This window comes from Cervus elaphus, chromosome 33 (assembly GCF_910594005.1).
Source record: "Cervus elaphus chromosome 33, mCerEla1.1, whole genome shotgun sequence".
Classification (NCBI taxonomy): domain Eukaryota; kingdom Metazoa; phylum Chordata; class Mammalia; order Artiodactyla; family Cervidae; genus Cervus; species Cervus elaphus.
Genome location: NC_057847.1, coordinates 17,428,207 through 17,447,295, shown reverse-complemented (window position 1 = coordinate 17,447,295; position 19,089 = coordinate 17,428,207). Strand labels below are relative to the sequence as shown.

At 35.9% G+C, this 19,089-nt stretch overlaps 1 protein-coding gene across 2 annotated transcripts in view; it reads right to left on the bottom strand.

Annotated features, from left to right (window-relative positions):
• Nucleotides 1-19,089, bottom strand: part of NCKAP1 (NCK associated protein 1) — a 108,272-nt gene that overhangs the window by 28,674 nt on the left and 60,509 nt on the right. For both annotated transcript variants that reach the window (XM_043894028.1, XM_043894029.1), the window contains 8 exons: nt 14,495-14,640; nt 12,597-12,729; nt 7,429-7,548; nt 6,646-6,785; nt 6,002-6,133; nt 2,832-3,050; nt 2,515-2,645; nt 2,183-2,280 (listed from right to left, as the gene is read on the bottom strand). In XM_043894028.1, coding sequence (XP_043749963.1) covers nt 2,183-2,280; nt 2,515-2,645; nt 2,832-3,050; nt 6,002-6,133; nt 6,646-6,785; nt 7,429-7,548; nt 12,597-12,729; nt 14,495-14,640 — 1,119 coding nt within the window. The remainder of the gene's footprint in view (nt 1-2,182; nt 2,281-2,514; nt 2,646-2,831; nt 3,051-6,001; nt 6,134-6,645; nt 6,786-7,428; nt 7,549-12,596; nt 12,730-14,494; nt 14,641-19,089) is intronic.

Below are 19,089 nucleotides of genomic sequence, written 5' to 3'. Positions count from 1 at the left end.
CATCAATTTAACACCAAGGTTTGTTTTTTTTTTTTTTTTTTTAACACCAAGGTTTTAAGAGAGTTTATAATTAAGTTTTTATTCTAGTTAAAGTGACATGAGATGCATGACATGAAAGGTCACAAATAACATACAAATAAAGCTGGATAAAAAGAACTGAAAGTAATGGTTGCTATTTTTAAAAGTGTGGTCAAGAAAGGATATTCTGATAACTGAAAAATATATGAATGTTACCAGAAAAAAAGCTAAGACAGTATCTCAGTGAACAGTACTTTGAGATGACACAACAGCAAGTAGGCCAGTGGGATGGAAGAGTAAAAAATGTGAGAGAAAGTGGAAGGCCAGATCCTCCTGGAACCTTACAATACTGTTAAGGACATCAGATGCCTTAAACTCTCACAGATATGTATAGGCTAATTTTTATTATCACATCATAATGCTTAACCTGCCACATTAAATGACAGAGAAGCAATAAAAATACTAACAGTTCTAGAAGTATCTGCTTTATCCAGTCTTCAAACAAACAACAGTTAGCAAAAGCTAAATAACTGGACCATAATTCTTTTAATTATCTCATACTGAAAGGAACACAGGAAAGTAAATTGGGATGACAAATTTGCTACCAGAGAACAGGAGGATAGAAAAGAGATCATGAATTTACAGAGGAATTAGTCTAATAAGTAAGAATTATATTGCTTGTAAAGCAAACAAAGCACCAAAACTAGAATTGCAATGTTTGTGTATTTAAAACTATGTAAAGTATAATATCTGTGCATTTAAAATCCACATTATAAAGTATCTAAAGGCTGATTTCTAACCAAGAATTGCAGATCTTTCTTTTAAAGAAGAAGTGAGAGGTTAATGACATGATGAATACTAAAATATTTACTCAGCTCTTATTGTATGTCAGGGACTATGCTGAGTACCTAAGCAGCTGAAACATATCACCTAAAGTGATTCTCAACCCGAAGTCAAAGCTCTTAAGTGACAGGACCAAAATCCATGATAGCCTGACTTGAAAGATTGAGTTCTTAACCACTGGGTAATACCGCCTCTCCTTTTAGTTACACTGAGATTTGCTCTCTATTCACTCAGCAAAATATTAATCTTGCAGGAATTGACTTCACCTGTCTATTTGCTCGATTTTCAGTAAATCAAATTACCACATTTAGACTTCTCAAGTGCTACACCTGAAATGCATGCTACTTATTAATGTTATATACCATATTCTTAAGTAATCTAAGATGGAAGGTACAAGTAACCACCAAAAAATTTTCACAAAGAAAAAGTCGTATTTTTAAACATGTCTTTCCTATTTTGTTTGTAAATTCAAAAATTTTGGTGGCATAAATTTAAATTCTTTCAAAAACTAGATAGCTGTTATATACAGACTCATTCAGTATAAATCACTTTAGCCCTGAGATCTTTCTACAAGGCTTCTAGAGTTACTCAAAACGTTGCTTCAGCTCTTTCACATTTTTATTAAAATGCTAAGCACATTTTTCATCCAGTTTAAAAGGCACAAGATAATTTAAAAGAATGCCTAAGGAAAAAAAAAAACAAACAGTAGGAGGTGGGAGGGAAGTTCAAGAGGGAGGGGACAAAGGTATACCCATGTCTGATTCATGTTGATGTGTGGCAGAAACCAACACAATATTGTAGAGCAATTATCCTCCAATTAAAAATAAATAAATTTTTAAAAAGAAAAAAAAAATAAACCTAACAAGTTTGTATTGTAATCTGTGGAAAGTAATACATTCAAACCACAAATTTAAACAGATGACTGGCTGGAACTTTGAACATGGTCATTGGAAGAAAAGCATCACAATACAACAGAATGAAGATGACTAAAAGTCAAGAAATTTGAGTTTCAGTCTCCTTTAGCTAGTCAATTCACCTCTCTAGGCTTTCTGCTTTATCATTTGTAAAAGAGAAGCAAATGAAGATGCTACTTGCTAGTAGCAAGTAAGAACTAGCAAGAAAGAACTTGCTAGCTCTGTAATTTTGTATAATTTATAAATTTCATATAAATTCATATAGTTTATATGAATTTATAAATTTCATATAAACTCATATAATTTCATTTCATGACAACTTTATGTCAGGTTGAAATAACACTCTAGGCTTGTTTGTTCACATTTTTGAAATATTTTAAAGCTCAAAATCAATAAAAACTTATTACCTTAAGTTCAGCAACTTGTGATGAAATATGCCACATAAGGCTTTCACTTAGGAACTTCATACCATATGGGCCAAGCAGCTCTGATAATGACCTCATTTCTGAAAGGAAATGGAATTAATTTTATACTTTGACAAAAAAAATTTAAGAAGCAAATTATTAATTGAAAACTCTAAGAAAAAGTCTCTAGAATAAGAAAGAACATAAAGGCCTACATAAGTCTAAAATTAATGTTTGATTATTCACATAATTGAATGAAAATCATCATAATAGAATAAAAAACCAAAAGAATCAAGGTTTCTTCATTCTCTAAAATATGCCAGAGTATTAGTCACCTGATATGTCAGAATATTCCTCTGCATTAAATGTTAATTCATTTTCCGTAGGTAAATTCACAAATGCTTTCATTGCAGGGAAATAAGCTATATGACCATTGCTGACTTGTCTTAACAAAGTTTCCAAATACCTAAGGAGAAGAGTAAATTTGCAACTGGAGAAATTAATTTAAAATTTACTAAGGTATACATTTCTGAATATAATTTTAAAATTGACTAATAACACGAACAAGCATTAATCCATTTTAAAAACTTTTGTAAGTCATTCATTACAAAGAAATTTTTTATCATTCCAAATTTCTAAATATGTTTCTTACCAATTTGTGTACAGACTTGTAATGGTTGGTTCTCCATGACTGTCTAAATGTTGTGTTTGTTGAAGAAGAACATTATTAAATACTCTTGTAATATCAATTTGCACATAGTTTTCTATTGACTGGAGCACAGTCATGTATGCTCTTACACTTGTTAGAAGTTCTGATGGTTTTGCAATTTCCTGTGTGGCTTGATTATACATAGTCATTCCAACAATTGACCTGGAGTGGGGATGGTAGAAAAAATTAAAAAGCTCTAATTTTTGTATTTCTGTAAATAGGCCATTCAATCTACAATTCATGATATTACTACTATCATTATCTTCCAAAGCAACAACTTTAAAAAAAAGAACATACTTAGATATACAGGAATGAAATGGGGATGCAAGTGATTAAAAAAATACTAAGGGCATCAGCAATAAAAATGATTTAAGAATAAAGAGGGTTTTAAAAATTCCTTTAACATGATATGTTGTCTCCAGCAAGTAAATGGACTATTCAAGTCTATAGCTTGAATTCCTTTAGCACTGTTACGCACCAGTAGTTTTTTAGGCCTTATATATATTACCTACAGTCTTCATATTTAATAACCCTACTGTGCCGTTATCACCATCATTTCATAGAGGAAAGAACAAATCTAAGGTACAGAACTCAAGTAAACTGATTAAGGTCACTCTGGAAGTGCATGCATGCGTGCATGCTAAGTCACTTCAGTTGTGTCTGCCTCTTTGCGACCCTATGGACAATGGCCCGCCAGGCTCCTCTGTCCATGGGATTCTCCAGGCAAGAATACTGGAAGTGGGTTGCCATGCTCTCCTCCAGGGGACCTTCCTGACCCCAGGGTTCAAACCTGTGTTTCCTGTGGTTCTTTCATCACAGGTGGATTCTTTACTGCTGAGCTACCAGGGAAACCCAAAAATTCCCTAATCATTAGATTTATAAAGATCTTAGACTTGTATCTGTAAGGATAAATTCATAAAGACAACGAACCCCATCACCAGTAACAGTCCCAGAAGAACAACTCAAGATGAAAACTGCTTGTACTTGTACGAAACTGTCCTTGTACACGGCCACCAAGTCTTTATGATTGTGTGCAAGTAATCAGCAAAAATCAATCAACTAATACTCACAACCTATCTGTCCTGGCATAAAAATACTTCCCAGGTAAACAAGTAAACAGCCTTGCCTTAAACCTGATCACTAAGTAGATGTTTGATAAAAAGAACATCTGCTTCTCCGTGGATTAACGGACCGGACTGTTTACAGAAGGAAAACAAGGGAGCTGTACACTGAACCCTACCTTCCACACAACACTGCACCAATCCACCAAGTTGTGAGTGACAAGTATCACAAGGCGTAACGTCCTATGGTCTAAATACTGAAGCAGTTTCGGCTTCACTGTCAGGATGCCTTAGAGCAAGAGACTCTTTGCTCAACACCAGACTCTTCGCAACTGATGACTTGACACTCAATTTACTGCAATTTACATATTCTACTTTCTTCTATAGTTGCTGCAGCTCTAAGCTTTATACAGTTTTATTATTACTCACATTTCTTAACACAATGTTACACACAAGGCACAAATATTTGTTAGCGACCACAACCTTTAGCCAAACCTTCTGAAAATCCTTTGGCAAAATTTCTTTCATAAATTGCTCAAAGGCCTTTAAGAAAAATGTATTGAATCAATCAATATTTTCTTTAATAAATAAATGTGTAACTTTAGAAAAAGGCTGAAGCAACATTTACAAAATTTCTGATTTGTTATATATAATATCATTTCAAGAAACATAACTTATAAGACTAATTAGAAATGAGTGCCTCAAGGGTCTAGAATTCTATCGGCATAACAGCATACTTTGGAGTTCACAAGACTTTAGGGTTCATCCAACCCTGAGGTTTTCACACATTTGACTGTGACCCACTATAAGATATGTATCTAATATCACCAACTCAGTACACACAAACATATGCATAACTGAAAAGTTCCATGAAACAATATTTCTACTTACTACGTGCAATGCACTGAGTTTTTCCCCCTATTTCTTCTTCCTTCTTTCCTTTCCTTTCTCTCTTTCCTTTCTTTGAATGTTCACTACAACTTTCTAAACTGATTCCATGATCCTACGGGGCTGCCACCTGCCAGCTGAAGCACACCAATTTGCTCCAATCGTCTCCCTTCTCTTAGACAGCACATTAAAAAGCAGAGACATTACTCTGCCAACAAAGGTCTGCCTAGTCAAAGATATGGTTTTTCCAGTAGTCATGTACGGATGTGAGTGCTGGACCATAACGAGGCTGAAAGTAAAAGTCGCTCAGTCATGTCCTACTGCACCCCATAGACTATACAGTCCATGGAATTCTCCAGGCCAGAATACTGGAGTTAGTAGCAGTTCCCTTCTTCAGGGGATCTTCCCAACCCAGGGATCGAACCCACATCTCCCACACTGCAGGTGGATTCTTTACCAGCTGAGCCACAAGGGAAGCAAAGAAGGCTGAGCGCCAAAGAATTGATGTTTTTGAACTGCAGTGCTGGAGAAGACTCTTCAGAGTCCTTGGACTGCAAGGAGATCAAAACCAGTCAATTCTAAAGGAAATCAACCCTGAATATCCACTGGAAGGACTGATGCTAGAGCTGAAGCTCAAGAAGCTCTAATACTTTGGCCACCTAATGTGAAGAGCTGACTCATTAGAAGAGACCCTGACGCTTGGAAAGAGTGAAGGCAGGAGGAGAAGGGGACGACAGAGGATGAGATGGTTGGATGGCATCACCGACTCGATGGACGGGAGTTTGAGCTCAGGGAGTTGGTGATGGACAGGGAAGCCTGGTGTGCTGCACTCCATGGGGTTGCAAAGAGTTGGACACGACTGAGTGACTGAACTGAACTGTCCTTTTTCTTATAAGGAAGTTAAGGCTCACAGAGATTAACTAGCCTCTCCGGTATTACAGTGAGTTAACAAGTGTGAGGTAAGACTGGGTAATTTAAGTAATTCCCAGTTCACCATTCTTCATACTTCCCAGTTATTTTTCTATACTACAATTTTACTAATTTATATACCATTTCTACTAATGCTTTCCCTCATAAAAGTAAAGACTGCATAGATATGAAGAATAAATATAACAAACTCATTAACTTAATCAACAAACAAAAACGGCTTATATTCTTTCTTACTTAGTAAAGCGGATTTCCAGATGAGAAGTCAAATATTCTCGTGGGGTAAAAGTATGTTCCCAAACCACCATGTTTGGTACATAATTTATAGAGAAACACAACTCGGAAAGTGCAGTGTGCAACTTATCAAGGCTGAAAAAATATTAATAAACAGTAAAGAAAAAATTTAACATTTCATAATAGCAATATGAAATTAATTTCATAAGTATATCAGAATAGTAATGGCAAAATTCAACTCTTCCTCTCTCTTAAACTGACATGTTCAATATATAATATATAACAAGATGCCAAAATAGTGTCAGACATCTAATTTCAAATAAACTGAAAATTACAGATTGCTTATAGTATACCCCCTCCAAATTTTTAGACAGGTTCTTGGCCTTCAATATTCAACATATAAAAACAAATGACATCTATTACATGTACTTTCTTCAAAAATCCAAAGTAAGTACTTTTGGATTAAATAAGCACTAACTGGCTAATCAAGTTCACAAATGTCAAAAAACATTAACAACTGGGAAATGAAGAATTTACAATTACTAGCATTTCCTCAGTACTAATGCCATACAAAAAATGGGAAAAACAACAACAACAACAACTCTTCTACCTATAACAAAAAGATACAGTAATAGCGGATGACTTACTTGGTCACGACCAGCCTGTTTTTCCTCATGCTTTCAACTCCTGGTTTTTCCCTTTCAGGTTCCCCCTTCTTACCAGTCTGTTTTTTTGACTTCTTATTCACTGCTTGACTGATGGTTTTGGCACAATGCTTGGGCAACAACTAAATTTATAAATAAATGAAATCATACATAACAATTACTCTGAAAACACTGACTACTGAAGCAAACCTCAGCTAAACCCAGACTATGCAGCAAATATGCTATCACTAAGAACAGAGGTGATAAGTGAGATGTAGCGTTTACCTAGCCAGCTTGGAGAGCCCACTCAGCTTGGAAAACACAGAAACAGGTAAATCTCGTGTGAAGAGACATTTCATAGAGGTAGTTACAGCAAAGCTACAGTTCAAGGACAAATTAAAAAATACCAGGCAAGTGAGGAATAAGAAAGAATATTTTACTGAAAGGAAAATGGCCTATGAAGACCAAAACTATGATAGAATACAATGTGCTCGAATCTAATTAGAAGGACTCAGCAGTGGAGCATAAAATGCGGGGGAGAGATGTTCGAGCTACCTTGGGAAGGGATTTGAATGCCAAGCTAGAGGTTGGATTTTAAACCATAACCCTAAAGACAGTGGCAATTTCTTAAAGACCTAACAACAGAGCTTCATAATAAGAGGTAATGAGATTTACTGAGAGTTTGAGGATAAAATTAAAAATGGAAAAAAAAAAAACTAGCTAAGAGATGATTTTCTTGCCTTCAACACTATTTTCCTATCTGTAAGGAAACATTTAAATTATTACCTGGTCACTAAGAGTACACTGTTCTGTGCAAATATCAGTGATGAGATTTCGAGCTTGTTTGGCCATTTCATCAAGGAACATATTACATAAGGAAAGACTGCGATCTCCAATATGATGTCTCTGTTAAAGAAAAATATTAACAAAAACAGTAAAAATTATAACAAAGTAATTTGAATTAACAAATCTAGACAAACCTAGAAAGCATATTAAAAAGCAGAGACATTACTTTGCCGACAAATGTCCATCTAGTCAAAGCTATGGTTTTTTCCAGCAGTCACGTATGGATATGAGAGTTGGACCATAAAAAAAGCTGAGCGCCGAAGAATTGATGCTTTTGAACTGTGGTGTTGGAAAACACTCTTGGGAGTCCAGTCAATCCTAAAGGAAATAAGTCCTGAATATTCATTGGAAGGACTGATGCTGAAGCTCCAATATTTTGGCCACCTGATGCAAAGAACTGACTCATTGGAAAAGACCCTGATGCTGGGCAAGAGTGAAGGCAGGAGGAGAAGGGGACGACAGAGGATGAGATGGTTGGATGGCATCATGGACTCGATGGACATGAGTTTGAGTAGGCTCCAGGAGTTGGTGATGGATAGGGAAGCCTGGCATGCTGCAGTCCATGGGGTCACAAAGAACTGGACACGACTGAGCGATTGAACTAATTTGAATTAAAAGAGTTTTTAAATAAACATAGAAAATAGGTTCAAGTCTATCCTGTATAAGGAGTGAAGATGGGAGATGTTATGGATCTCTTTTATCTCTTATAAAAACTAACCTACCATATCGTATTTGCACACATTTGACACAAAGTAAGTACTTGGTGACTATACAAGTATGACTGGAAGGAATCTGAAAGGACCACTATTTTCCTTAACATGAAAAATGTTCAAATTCCACAATGTCCTGTATCCGGTTCTTAAATACTAAAATATCAAACATATGATATGAAAGAACAGATTTAGAGTAACATTTGCTGATCTCACTTGATTATATACGTGTGTGTGTGTGTATATATATCTTAGCAAAGAATTTTGTAGTGTATAAACAGAAAACAAGTGTTCAAATATTTAAATAATATCATTAAAAATCGAGTCAGTAAAACAAATTCACAAGTCATTCAATTCTCTAAAATCAAACTCCATATCCCAGAAGAGAAAAAAAGCTGACTATGCATGCATTTTCTGAACTCCATAGGGGAAAAAAGAATATCATCCCTAACTCTTAGGAGGTTATGTATGTACATGTAGACACGCGCGCTGTGCTGTGTTGAGTGCTGTCGTGTCCGGCCCTTTGTGACCCCACGGGCTGCAGCCCGCCAGGCTCCTCTGTCCCTGGGGGTTCTCCAGGCAAGAATATTGGAGTGGGTTGCCATGCTCTCCTCCAGGGAATCTTCCCAATCCAGGGATCGAACCCAGATCTCCTGCACTGCAGGCAGATTCTTTACCTTCTGAGCCACCAGGGAAGCCCATGTAGATACATACACTCATTCAAATCCATCTATTTCTAGCTACAGAATTCTGTATCCTTTAATTTTGGTGAATGCTGTAATAGTTTAACAGGTTTTTCTTGTTAATGGTAATTGGAATGTTCAATATATAATACTGTATAATTTTGCCCTATACAATTTGCAATACTTTACAAAGAGACAGATTTTTACTTTTCTATTTTTATTTTAAAAATTTTTACTGAAGTACAGTTGATTTAAAATGTGTGTTAGTTTCTGGAGACAGATTTTTATAAGTTTTCCTTCCCTGACCTTCCATAATTATATAAAAAAAACATGTAGACATTACAAACATTATTTCTATGCTGAAATAAATGTAAGATAATATAGAAGAATATAAAAATACTTGAACATGTAAAACAACTGTTCTTAGATGTACCATATTACCTTGTAACATATTTGATTTAAATGCCCTTTAAAACTTGAACAGGCAGCAAAACCAAAAGGGATCTACAGACCAGATACAATTAAATAATGGTTCACTTTACTTAAAAAAATTTCAAATTATAGACATTTGGATTTTGTTTAACCAAATTCTGACTCCTGAGAGAAAATACATCCCTTGCCATCCCTTCTTCCTGAAAAAAAGGACTTGAACAAATTTGACTTGCTTCAAATTTACTAAACTAACTTATTTAAAATACAGATCTGACTTCACTACTTCTCTTCAATGGCTCAAAAATGCTGAGACTGGAAAACAAAACAACTAGAGTATAACTCTGGCTCCGTGCTGAGAACAGGTTAATGGAGGAGGCAGAGACCATGTGGGAACCAGTAACAGTCATCCAGGCAGAAGATGCTGGGGCTTGTTCACAGGTGAGAAGAGGCAGGAGTCTGAACACTTAGGTAACAGGAGAGCCAAAAGCAGAAAAGGCTTCAAGTTGGGGTAGATGGGGAAAAATCAATGATTCTATGCTGGACATGTTACACTTCAGATGGCTAAAAATACCTAGGGTGCAGTAGGATATAGAGAAAATCTAACTTGAAGGGAAAGATCTGGGCTGCAGATATAGACTGGGGAGCCATTAGCATAAACAAGATTTTTAAATAATGAGACTGAAAAAGATAAATGGCCTACTATACTGGATGGTATAGCTGCAGCAACTCAATACTTAGGTTCCCATTTGTACTGGCTACCATTATCTAGGAATCCTGCTGACCCAAGATGGTGTGAATTTCAAATCTAATTCAAAAGGTACTATCTTTCTGCAAATTTACTGTAAGTACTCTGGCTTAAAATAAGGGCTGCATCAAAAAGTTATTTTACAGGCCTTTTCTATAATCCTTCTGATCTAAATGAGAAGAAAGGCTAAAACTAAAACTATAAATTAAGACTGCACTGAGAACTATTAACTCTACACACCAGCTTACTGTATTCTCACCCAAAGGTGAATTCCCTCAGTGTTCCAAGAGTGCCCCATGTATATTTCTACCACAACACAGGTCATCAAATCATGGATTTGTCTAGGGTAAAGACTATGTCTTTGCAGCCTTTCAGTTACAGGTTTAAGAAAACTGGCTGGAATGTAACAGGCTTTAACAAATTAGCCAAATGAAAATCAGAATAGTACCAGTCATGTCCAACTTGGTGACCTCAAGGACTGTAGCCTGCCAGGCTCCTCTGTCCATGGGATTCTCCAGGAAAGAATACTGGAGTGGGTTGCCATTCCCTCCTCCAGGCGATCTTCCCGACCCAGGGATTGAACCCATGTCTTCTGCTTGGCAGGTGAATTCTTTACCACTGAGTCACCTGAGAAGTGTATATATACGTGTATATGCATGCACACAAAATTGTCCAGTTTTGTCCAACTCTTTGCGACCCTATGGACTGTAACCCACCATGCTCTGCTGTCCATGGGATTCTCTAGGCAAGAACAATTGGAGTGGGTTGCCATGCCCTTCTCCAGAGGATGTTCCCAATCCAGGGATCAAACGCTCGTCTTTTACATCTCCTACACTGGCAGGTGGGTTCTTTACCACTAGCACCACATTGGAAGCATGTGTGTGTGTGTGTGTGTGTGCACGTGTGTTTGTGTCTCCTCCCTCATAGCACAATGGGTAAAGAATCTGCCTGCAATGCAGGAGACCTGGGTTTGATCCCCTGGTCAGGAAGATCCCCTGGAGAAGGAAATGGCAACCCACTCCAGTATTCTTGCCTGGAGAATCCCATGGACAGAGGAGCATGGCAGGCTACACAGTCCATGGGGTTACAAGAGTCGGACATGACTTAGCAAATAAACCACCATCATACATATACATATATATATATTTTTTTCTTTCTCCCTTAAAAGACAAAGGAAAAAAGGAAAGGGGGAAAAAAAAAACAACAGGATGCAGATTTGTTGAGGATTTTCAATGCCTGAGAAGTTTCTACCTTCTCCATATGCAATGGAGAACTCTAACGGTATTTTAAGAAAGAAAGATGCACTCTAGTGGCACTGTGTTTGTCTTTAAAGCAAAAATATTGAAGAAAGAAAAATTATTTAGGAGTAGATATGAAAACCTTTGAAAAGCTGAACTACAATAGTGCCAACAGCAATGGAAAGTAAAGGATGGATTCAAGAAATTATATTACACAAATAAAATTAAGAGGACATGATGAGTAATTGATGTGAAGGATGACAGTGAGAAAGAAACCGACATCTTACATCACACATTACATGACAGTACATCCTAGGTATCACGATTAGGAGGAAAAATCTTTCATTCTAAAAAATCCATAGTGCTATTAAAATTGGTGGTGCCATATAATCTCACAGGTATTAATTAATCCTAAAAGCACTCCCTAATAAATTTCCTGTAGGATTACTGGAAAACAACGTGCAACAGAGAGTACCTAACGCTTAAAGGTAACAATGCTACTGCTCTTCTTACGTGTCTTCTCTACAAGTTCTGTAGTTCTAAGTGAAAGGATTCAACACTGAGCTATGTTTTAAAATACTATCTAATTTTAATATATACTTACCATACGCACTAAGTTATTCTTCTTGGACGATTAGAAGAAATACTGAAAGTACACTTTTGACAGATATTTGGTATGTGTAAAACTGCAGAGTACTTTAATTACTCAGTAACTCTGTGCGCCAGTATGCGAGTTCTTACAAACACTGGCAAATCTCAATTTTGCTTACTGTATCTATTAACAAGTCAGTGAAATTCTTCTTTGAAAGGCTTATATTTAGTCAGTAATGTCTCCATTCAGCTTGCAAGTATTTTCAATGAGCGTTTCAGAGGAAAACTAAGCATATAAATATCACTCATTATATATAACTTTACCATAAATATTAATGCCTGACTCACTATTTTAACAAAGGCTAATTCCAAGTGGTTTTATGCCTGGGAAATCCCATGGACAGAGAAGCCTTACGGGCCACAGTCAATGGGGTATCAAAAGAATCAGACACAACTGAGTGACTAAACAAGTGATTTTATGATGTGTTCTTAGAAACATGCATCTGCATTTATCCAATCATTTAAATAAATATTACATCATATGCCTAATCAAGCATTCTTCTGACTGCACAGAGATACATTAGGTGGGCAGGTAGGTTAGGTAATTATGACTTTGTGAGTCTTTATCTGTGTGAACATTTGGTCAGCTATATGCTTGGAGTAGCTTATTCTGCATACTATATTAATCACAATACTACTCTGAAATTACCTCTTCTGGACACAGTTCATGTGTGCAACTCATAAAATGAGTGCAAAGTAGTGGAAATGCAATTGAGTATCTTGACTGAGAGGGTAACTCCAAACATTGTTGAAACATCTTCTCAAAAGCACGACTATAAAAACTATAAGGAAACAAATTAAAAATCAGAATCACAATTTTTATAGTTAAAGTTAGTTTAATTTGATTCAAGTAAATGAAAATTACCAACTGTAGCATTTATTCTTGTAGGAAAAGTTATTTTTCCAAAGAGTTCTCTTTCATACCAGTAATCATTTCAGGGTTATAAAAATATTATTTATATAACATTAACAAATTTTAAAGTAAAAGTTAAAGAGAAAATAAACCATATCTATGGCATTTGAATATATACCATTCAAACCTTACAGCATCAAAAGTCATCAAAGCTAAGACACTATCAATTGTAAGAAACACCATTATTTTATGTACCACTAAAAAAGAAAAATACTGTCAATTAAATAATACACCATCAACTTTAAAACAAACGGAAGTAGTGAACATGTCTTTATTTTGGATGTGACAAAGTAAGAATGTGGTTAAGAGAAAGTATGAATATAAATTAATTAAATGACTGAAATTTGTAAATTTTAAACATTATTCAAAGTACCTTATTTCCAGGAAAGAGAAGAGGAATTTATTTTCTTTTTGAAATTAATTTATTTGGCTGTACTGGTTCTTAGCTGCAGCACGCAGGATCTCTGGTCATCACTGCCGTATGTGGGATCTAGTTCCCTGACCAGGAATAGAACCTGGGTCCCCTGCATTTGGAGTATGCAGTCCTAGCCAATGGACCACCAAAGAGCACCCAGAAGAGGAATTTCTAATTGCTGTATCCTTCTTTTACAATATATAGCTCAAAAATAGCTAAACATAAAACGTTACATTTTCTTTTCAAGGTAGCCTCTGGGTCAGACAATAGGACAGGGTTCCAAATCTTTAAACTCTTATAAACTCGTTACATAATAACTGTATTTCCTCAGTTCCTTTAAGAGATCCCTTATGTCTTCCCTGCTGAGTAATTTGGATTTCTTCTGCAAAACTGCTAATTAAAGCCCCACTACAAACTGCAAAAATCAGGGTAGACTGGTTCTCTCCCCAAAACAAAATTAATCACAAGCTTTTCATAATGATCTCTACTCAATACAGAGAAACTACTATCATGATCCACACTGAGGCTGTTTCAGCATTTTAGAATTGAAGGAACCTACCAGGCTATTCTCATCAGCTTCCCTAAAGGAAAAAAAGATCAAGAAGATCTTTTGATCAAGTGATCAAAAAGATCACTTACTCATTTAAATATTTATTAAGTACTTGCTCTGTTAAGACACTAAGGAAACATAAACTTGGCCTCCTTCAAGAACCACATAATGTGGGGAGCGAAGGGGGAGCTGCAAACTACTGAGAGTAACAGAAGAGCTTCAAACAGAAGCAAAGCCGAGGGGAGCACAGTGAGAGAACGTCATCACATTACCATAATGTTACTAGCTAACTTAATACCACAGAGTGAAACCAGGTGCTATTGAATTTCCAACATTTGCTCTATTTGACCCCAATCCAAATTTTTTTTCCTTTAATGACACAATCTGAAGTGACTGTTCTTCACTTCTTCAAAGAAAGTGTAAAAAAACAAATTCACATCAGTAAGAGGTGCTCTTATAGAGAATTAAAAACAGACATAAAATCCCAACATAGTAAACTTCACTACTGGCAGGTTGTTCTCTATTCCCTTTTATTCTTAGAATCTCTAATTAAAACTGTCTTGTGTAACACAAGACAGTTACTTTACATTACTAATGTAAAGTAATCAAGAAACATATCTTTGGATAATAAAAATTTCAAATTCTAATTTAAAGAAAATTACAACATACCAAAATATGGAGAGATCTGATGTTTCCACCAACATTTCCACCAAGGAATCTACCATTTTTGTGTGAAAAATTATTGTATTCATCATCTTTCCAAGTTCTCTGTGATCTGAAAGGCTAAGTGAAGCCTTAGAGACACTAGTATATGCCTGAAAAAGTAAAGAAAGAAACAAAAGTAGTTTAGGCGATGACTTCCGGTATAGACCAAGTCTATAGAAAAAAAAGAAAAAATACCCACTATTGAAAAATACTTAAAGTTTATTAAGAACATCATCTTTTAAAAATTGTCTCCAGTGACTCAAACTTAAAATTCCTATCAAGAATTTAAGTAAACTGAAACACTATCCAGAAAACAGAATCTAATACATAGGTCATTCAGCTTGAACTCCTAAAGTAAGTGAAGCTACATATCAAAGATATAAAACAATGAATTGTCACATGGTGTCTGTACCAAAAGAAGTTTTCAACTTAGTTCAAGAGAAAACACATATTCAAAACAGTAAGATGAAACTTAAGTACTGCACATGTTGACTCAGGATTTTTGATTATACTGAATCACTAAAAACTGGAGAGCATAACACACTATACTAATTCATGAATTCTAGAGAAGCATTCTGAAGGTGGTAAAATTAGTGTTAAGTTGATAAAAAAAGGTGACAGGTCTTAACCAAAACCATCAGGACAGGTTGTGAGGGAAAGAAATTCCACTAAAGAGGTACCAACTCACTGAAAGCAAAACCTGCCCTTGGGTGGTGGACATTTCACAAGCAAGGAGAACAACAGGAGGGATGCCTACAGAATAAACACCATATATCATGCTGAAGAATTTAAACTTTTTGATACATCATCGAAGATTCTGTGTGATGGATAATTACTGCTTAGAAAGATTGTTCTATGCTTAGGTGGAAACACAGAGGAGTGGAACGGGAACAGGAGGCAGAGATTCTTAGGAGGCAGTAGTGGTAACAATCCAGACAGGATTATGAGATGGTCTAGGGTGGTAAGGTTTAAAAGTGTTTAATCAGGGAATGACTAGATGTGGTAGGCAACAGAAGAACTGTGGTTGATGGCCACGGTCCTGGCTTTTGGGAGACATTCCTTCATGAATTTCACGTGTGCGTACACAACTTGCTGGCTATGCCAAGAAAGCACAGCCCAGACCACTCACTATCTCAGCCATTTATCCAGGCCTCACAGCTACCAAACTTGAGAAATAATGTGTCCCTCCAGAACAGAGAGCAAACATGCTTACTGTTGATGCTAAAACAGAGGGTTCCTCAAGCTCAGTCCTCCTTAGCTTAAGACACGCTCAATGCATACACAGCATCCATCCGGGTCTCTCTGCACTACCCCCAAAAGACACGAAAGCAAGGGAAAAACAATGTATATATCTGGATGCTCATGGCACTTCCTGTGCAGTGAATTAAGTTCTCTGTCTCTAATCTAGGAGCCCCATGTCCTCTCCTAGTATCCATGAAACAGTAAGAGACTAAATAATTATTGCCTTTTAAGTAAGAGAAAGATCAAATTTCAGTCTCTCCAGTGGGAAAAGGTCACTACATAGATGAAGTTACCATTCACTAAGGTAGGCACATCACAAAGCAGAGTTCTATAATTTGGTGCTTGTGTCTTCTACCAGAAAAAGGGAGAGAATGTAGAATATGATGGCAATACACTAGTGGCAAGATGTATTCTGGACATTCATCACAAACTAAGTCTAACTGAAGTATAATTTACCTTTCATCAGTTTTAAAGTACAAAGAGAAACCAGTAGTGGTCATGAGTTCAATAAAGACTTCCACTAACTGAGAATAATTTTTAAAATTCTGAATTAAAGTATCACTGTGAAAATAAAATTCAGATGAAATGGACAGTGACAAAATGAGACAATTTAATTTAAAACTCTTGACAACAGTGGAGGAAGAAACATACTTCATTAAAAAAAAAAAAAAACTGGCTTAAATAAAAGTCTAAAACATGAACTACCCAAGTAAATTAGAAGGCAGAAGAGAATGAGTGACTGAAGATGCTTAAGGGACTAATGGAACAAACAGCAGAATGAGATCCTAATTTAGGAAAAGAAAAAATGGCAGAGAATACATGTAGAGAGGGAGAACTCTTCTTTTAAGACTACGAAGACCCCAGTGAAGGTAGCAAAGCATACTATCACATTCCCCTAAAGGCGTATTCTTCTAGCCCTGCCCTACTCAAGAAGTGATATATACAGAGCTCTACATCTCTCTCTGACCATATACTTACACCTAGTAACTCTTATCCTTCTACCAGATCACTGATCAAATTCAGATCATTCATATCTTTTGTGAAGATATTTTTCTTCCTATAGTAATATCTTACATTAAGAAGGCTCTTTTCTTGCCCTTTCCTGTGTAAGCGATTCTCCTACTCCAACTTGACCCATCATTCAGTGTGTGGATAACAAGCTGTTTTCTCTATAAAGCCATTACTAGTAATTCCACTTGAAAAAAACTTTCTCCTTCCTAAGAAAACTATAATTAATTGATAAACACAGTCTGTCAGTGTACTGATAATCATACTGTCATTTTAACTTAAGCTTTTAAACTATTTAAATTTTCCTATCTTTTATGCCTTGTCTCCAAAGCCAGATGTATAAAATATCCAAATGAGGATTGTACTCAACTGTATAAGTTGTCAGTATTTTATCTCCCACATCCTGTAGCCTAGTCTGTGATCTTGAAAGCCTCACAGTTGACTTGCTCTTAGTCATCTATGCAAACATCCTAGGTTCTGGACATTGCCTTCTACGTTGCATTTTTGTCCTCTTGTCCTAGGTAAGGCTTAGTTTTATGTCCCATTACTTTCATCCTGGGTGTGTTTTGACCTATTATCACTATAAAATAAGAGTCTAATACACCACAGAAAGGAGCTGAAGTGACTGTCCTAATCATGGTTAAGAGCAATGTTACGGGTTGAACTGTCTCTCCCAAAAGATATGTTGAAAGTACAATCCTTAATACTTCAGAATATAACTTTATTTGGAAATAGGGTCTTTATAGACATAAGTTAAAATTAGATCACTAAAATGGACTCTAATCCAGTATGACCAGTGTCTTTATAAAGAGAAGAAGTTTGGACAAAGAGATAAACAAAGAAGGAAGATGATGTGAAGAGAGATAGCGATGTCATTAGTGTTCTAAGGGAAAATGAAACATTCTCACACAGGGATATATCAATTCTATACCCCTAATGCTCACTCTAAAGCTTCATACATTGCTGTATGACTGCAATAGACAAAGGTAAAATTCTCAAGTGAGTTTTTCAAATGAGTAAGTTGAATAATTCTGGAAGTATTCAAATAGGGGTTAATTTGAAAGGCATCTAAATCTGTAAAATTCTCTGAATATAAATGTTGGCTTAGGAAAACTCCCATAAACTGAGAGTAAGAGATTGAAAACAGTTCAAACTTTGTGACGATGACTTTCAAATTTTTTAACGTGTATATATCCTTTGGCACAGTAATTCTATTTTCAGTCATTTAATAAGCATGACTTACACACTGTTTCATAAGGTTTTTTAGCACAAGAAAATGTTAACTTCTAAACTTTATTTTTAACTGGAAGAAAATAACGTATAATATATACTATTAAATATTTGGAGGTGGTAGTATCTCAAGTATTCTTCCCTGATCTCCCACTAATCAGTTCTGCGATTTCAGGGAAGTTACTTAAAACATTACTAATCATCAACTCACATCTGTCCCAATGGCTATTATAAAAAAGGTAATATATAAAGAGAGTTCGTGAGGATGTGGAGAAAAGGAAATCTTGTTTATCAATGGTGGGAATGGAAATGGGTGCAGCCACTATGGAAAACAGTACAGAGGTTCCTCAAAAACTATAAACAGAACTACCATATGCTCCAGCAATTCCACATCTGGTATTTATCTGAAGAAAATGAAAACACTAATGCAAAAAGATATCTCTATCCCTTTGTTCACTGCAGCATTATTTACAATAGTTACAACATGGAAATAACCCAAGTGTCTACTGATGGATGAATGGACAAAAATATTGTGGGACACACACACACACACCCTGGAAATAACCCAAGTGTCTACTGATGGATGAATGGACAAAAATATTGTGGGACACACACACACACACCCTGGGAATATTATTACACACACACACACACACACACACACACACACCCCTGGGAATATTATTCAGCCATGAAAAGAGAAAGGAAATCCTGCTATTTGTGACAATATAGATGGGCCTTGAAGGTACTGTGCTAAATGAAAGAAGTCAGAGAAAGGCAAATATCATATGATCTCTCACTTATATGTGGTATATAAAATGACAAAAACAAACCAAAATGAACAAAAGAAAAAACCAAACTCACAGATACAGACAACAGATTGGTGTTGCCTAGAGGCAGAGAGGGAGTCAGGGGTAGGTGAAATGGGTACAGTAGTCATAAGATACAAACTTCCGGTTACAAAATAAACAAACATGTATCCTGAAGAGCAAAGTCAAGTGGGCCTTAGGAAGCATTACTATGAATAAAGCTAGTGGACTTGATGGAATTCCAGCTGAGCTATTTCAAATCCTAAAAGA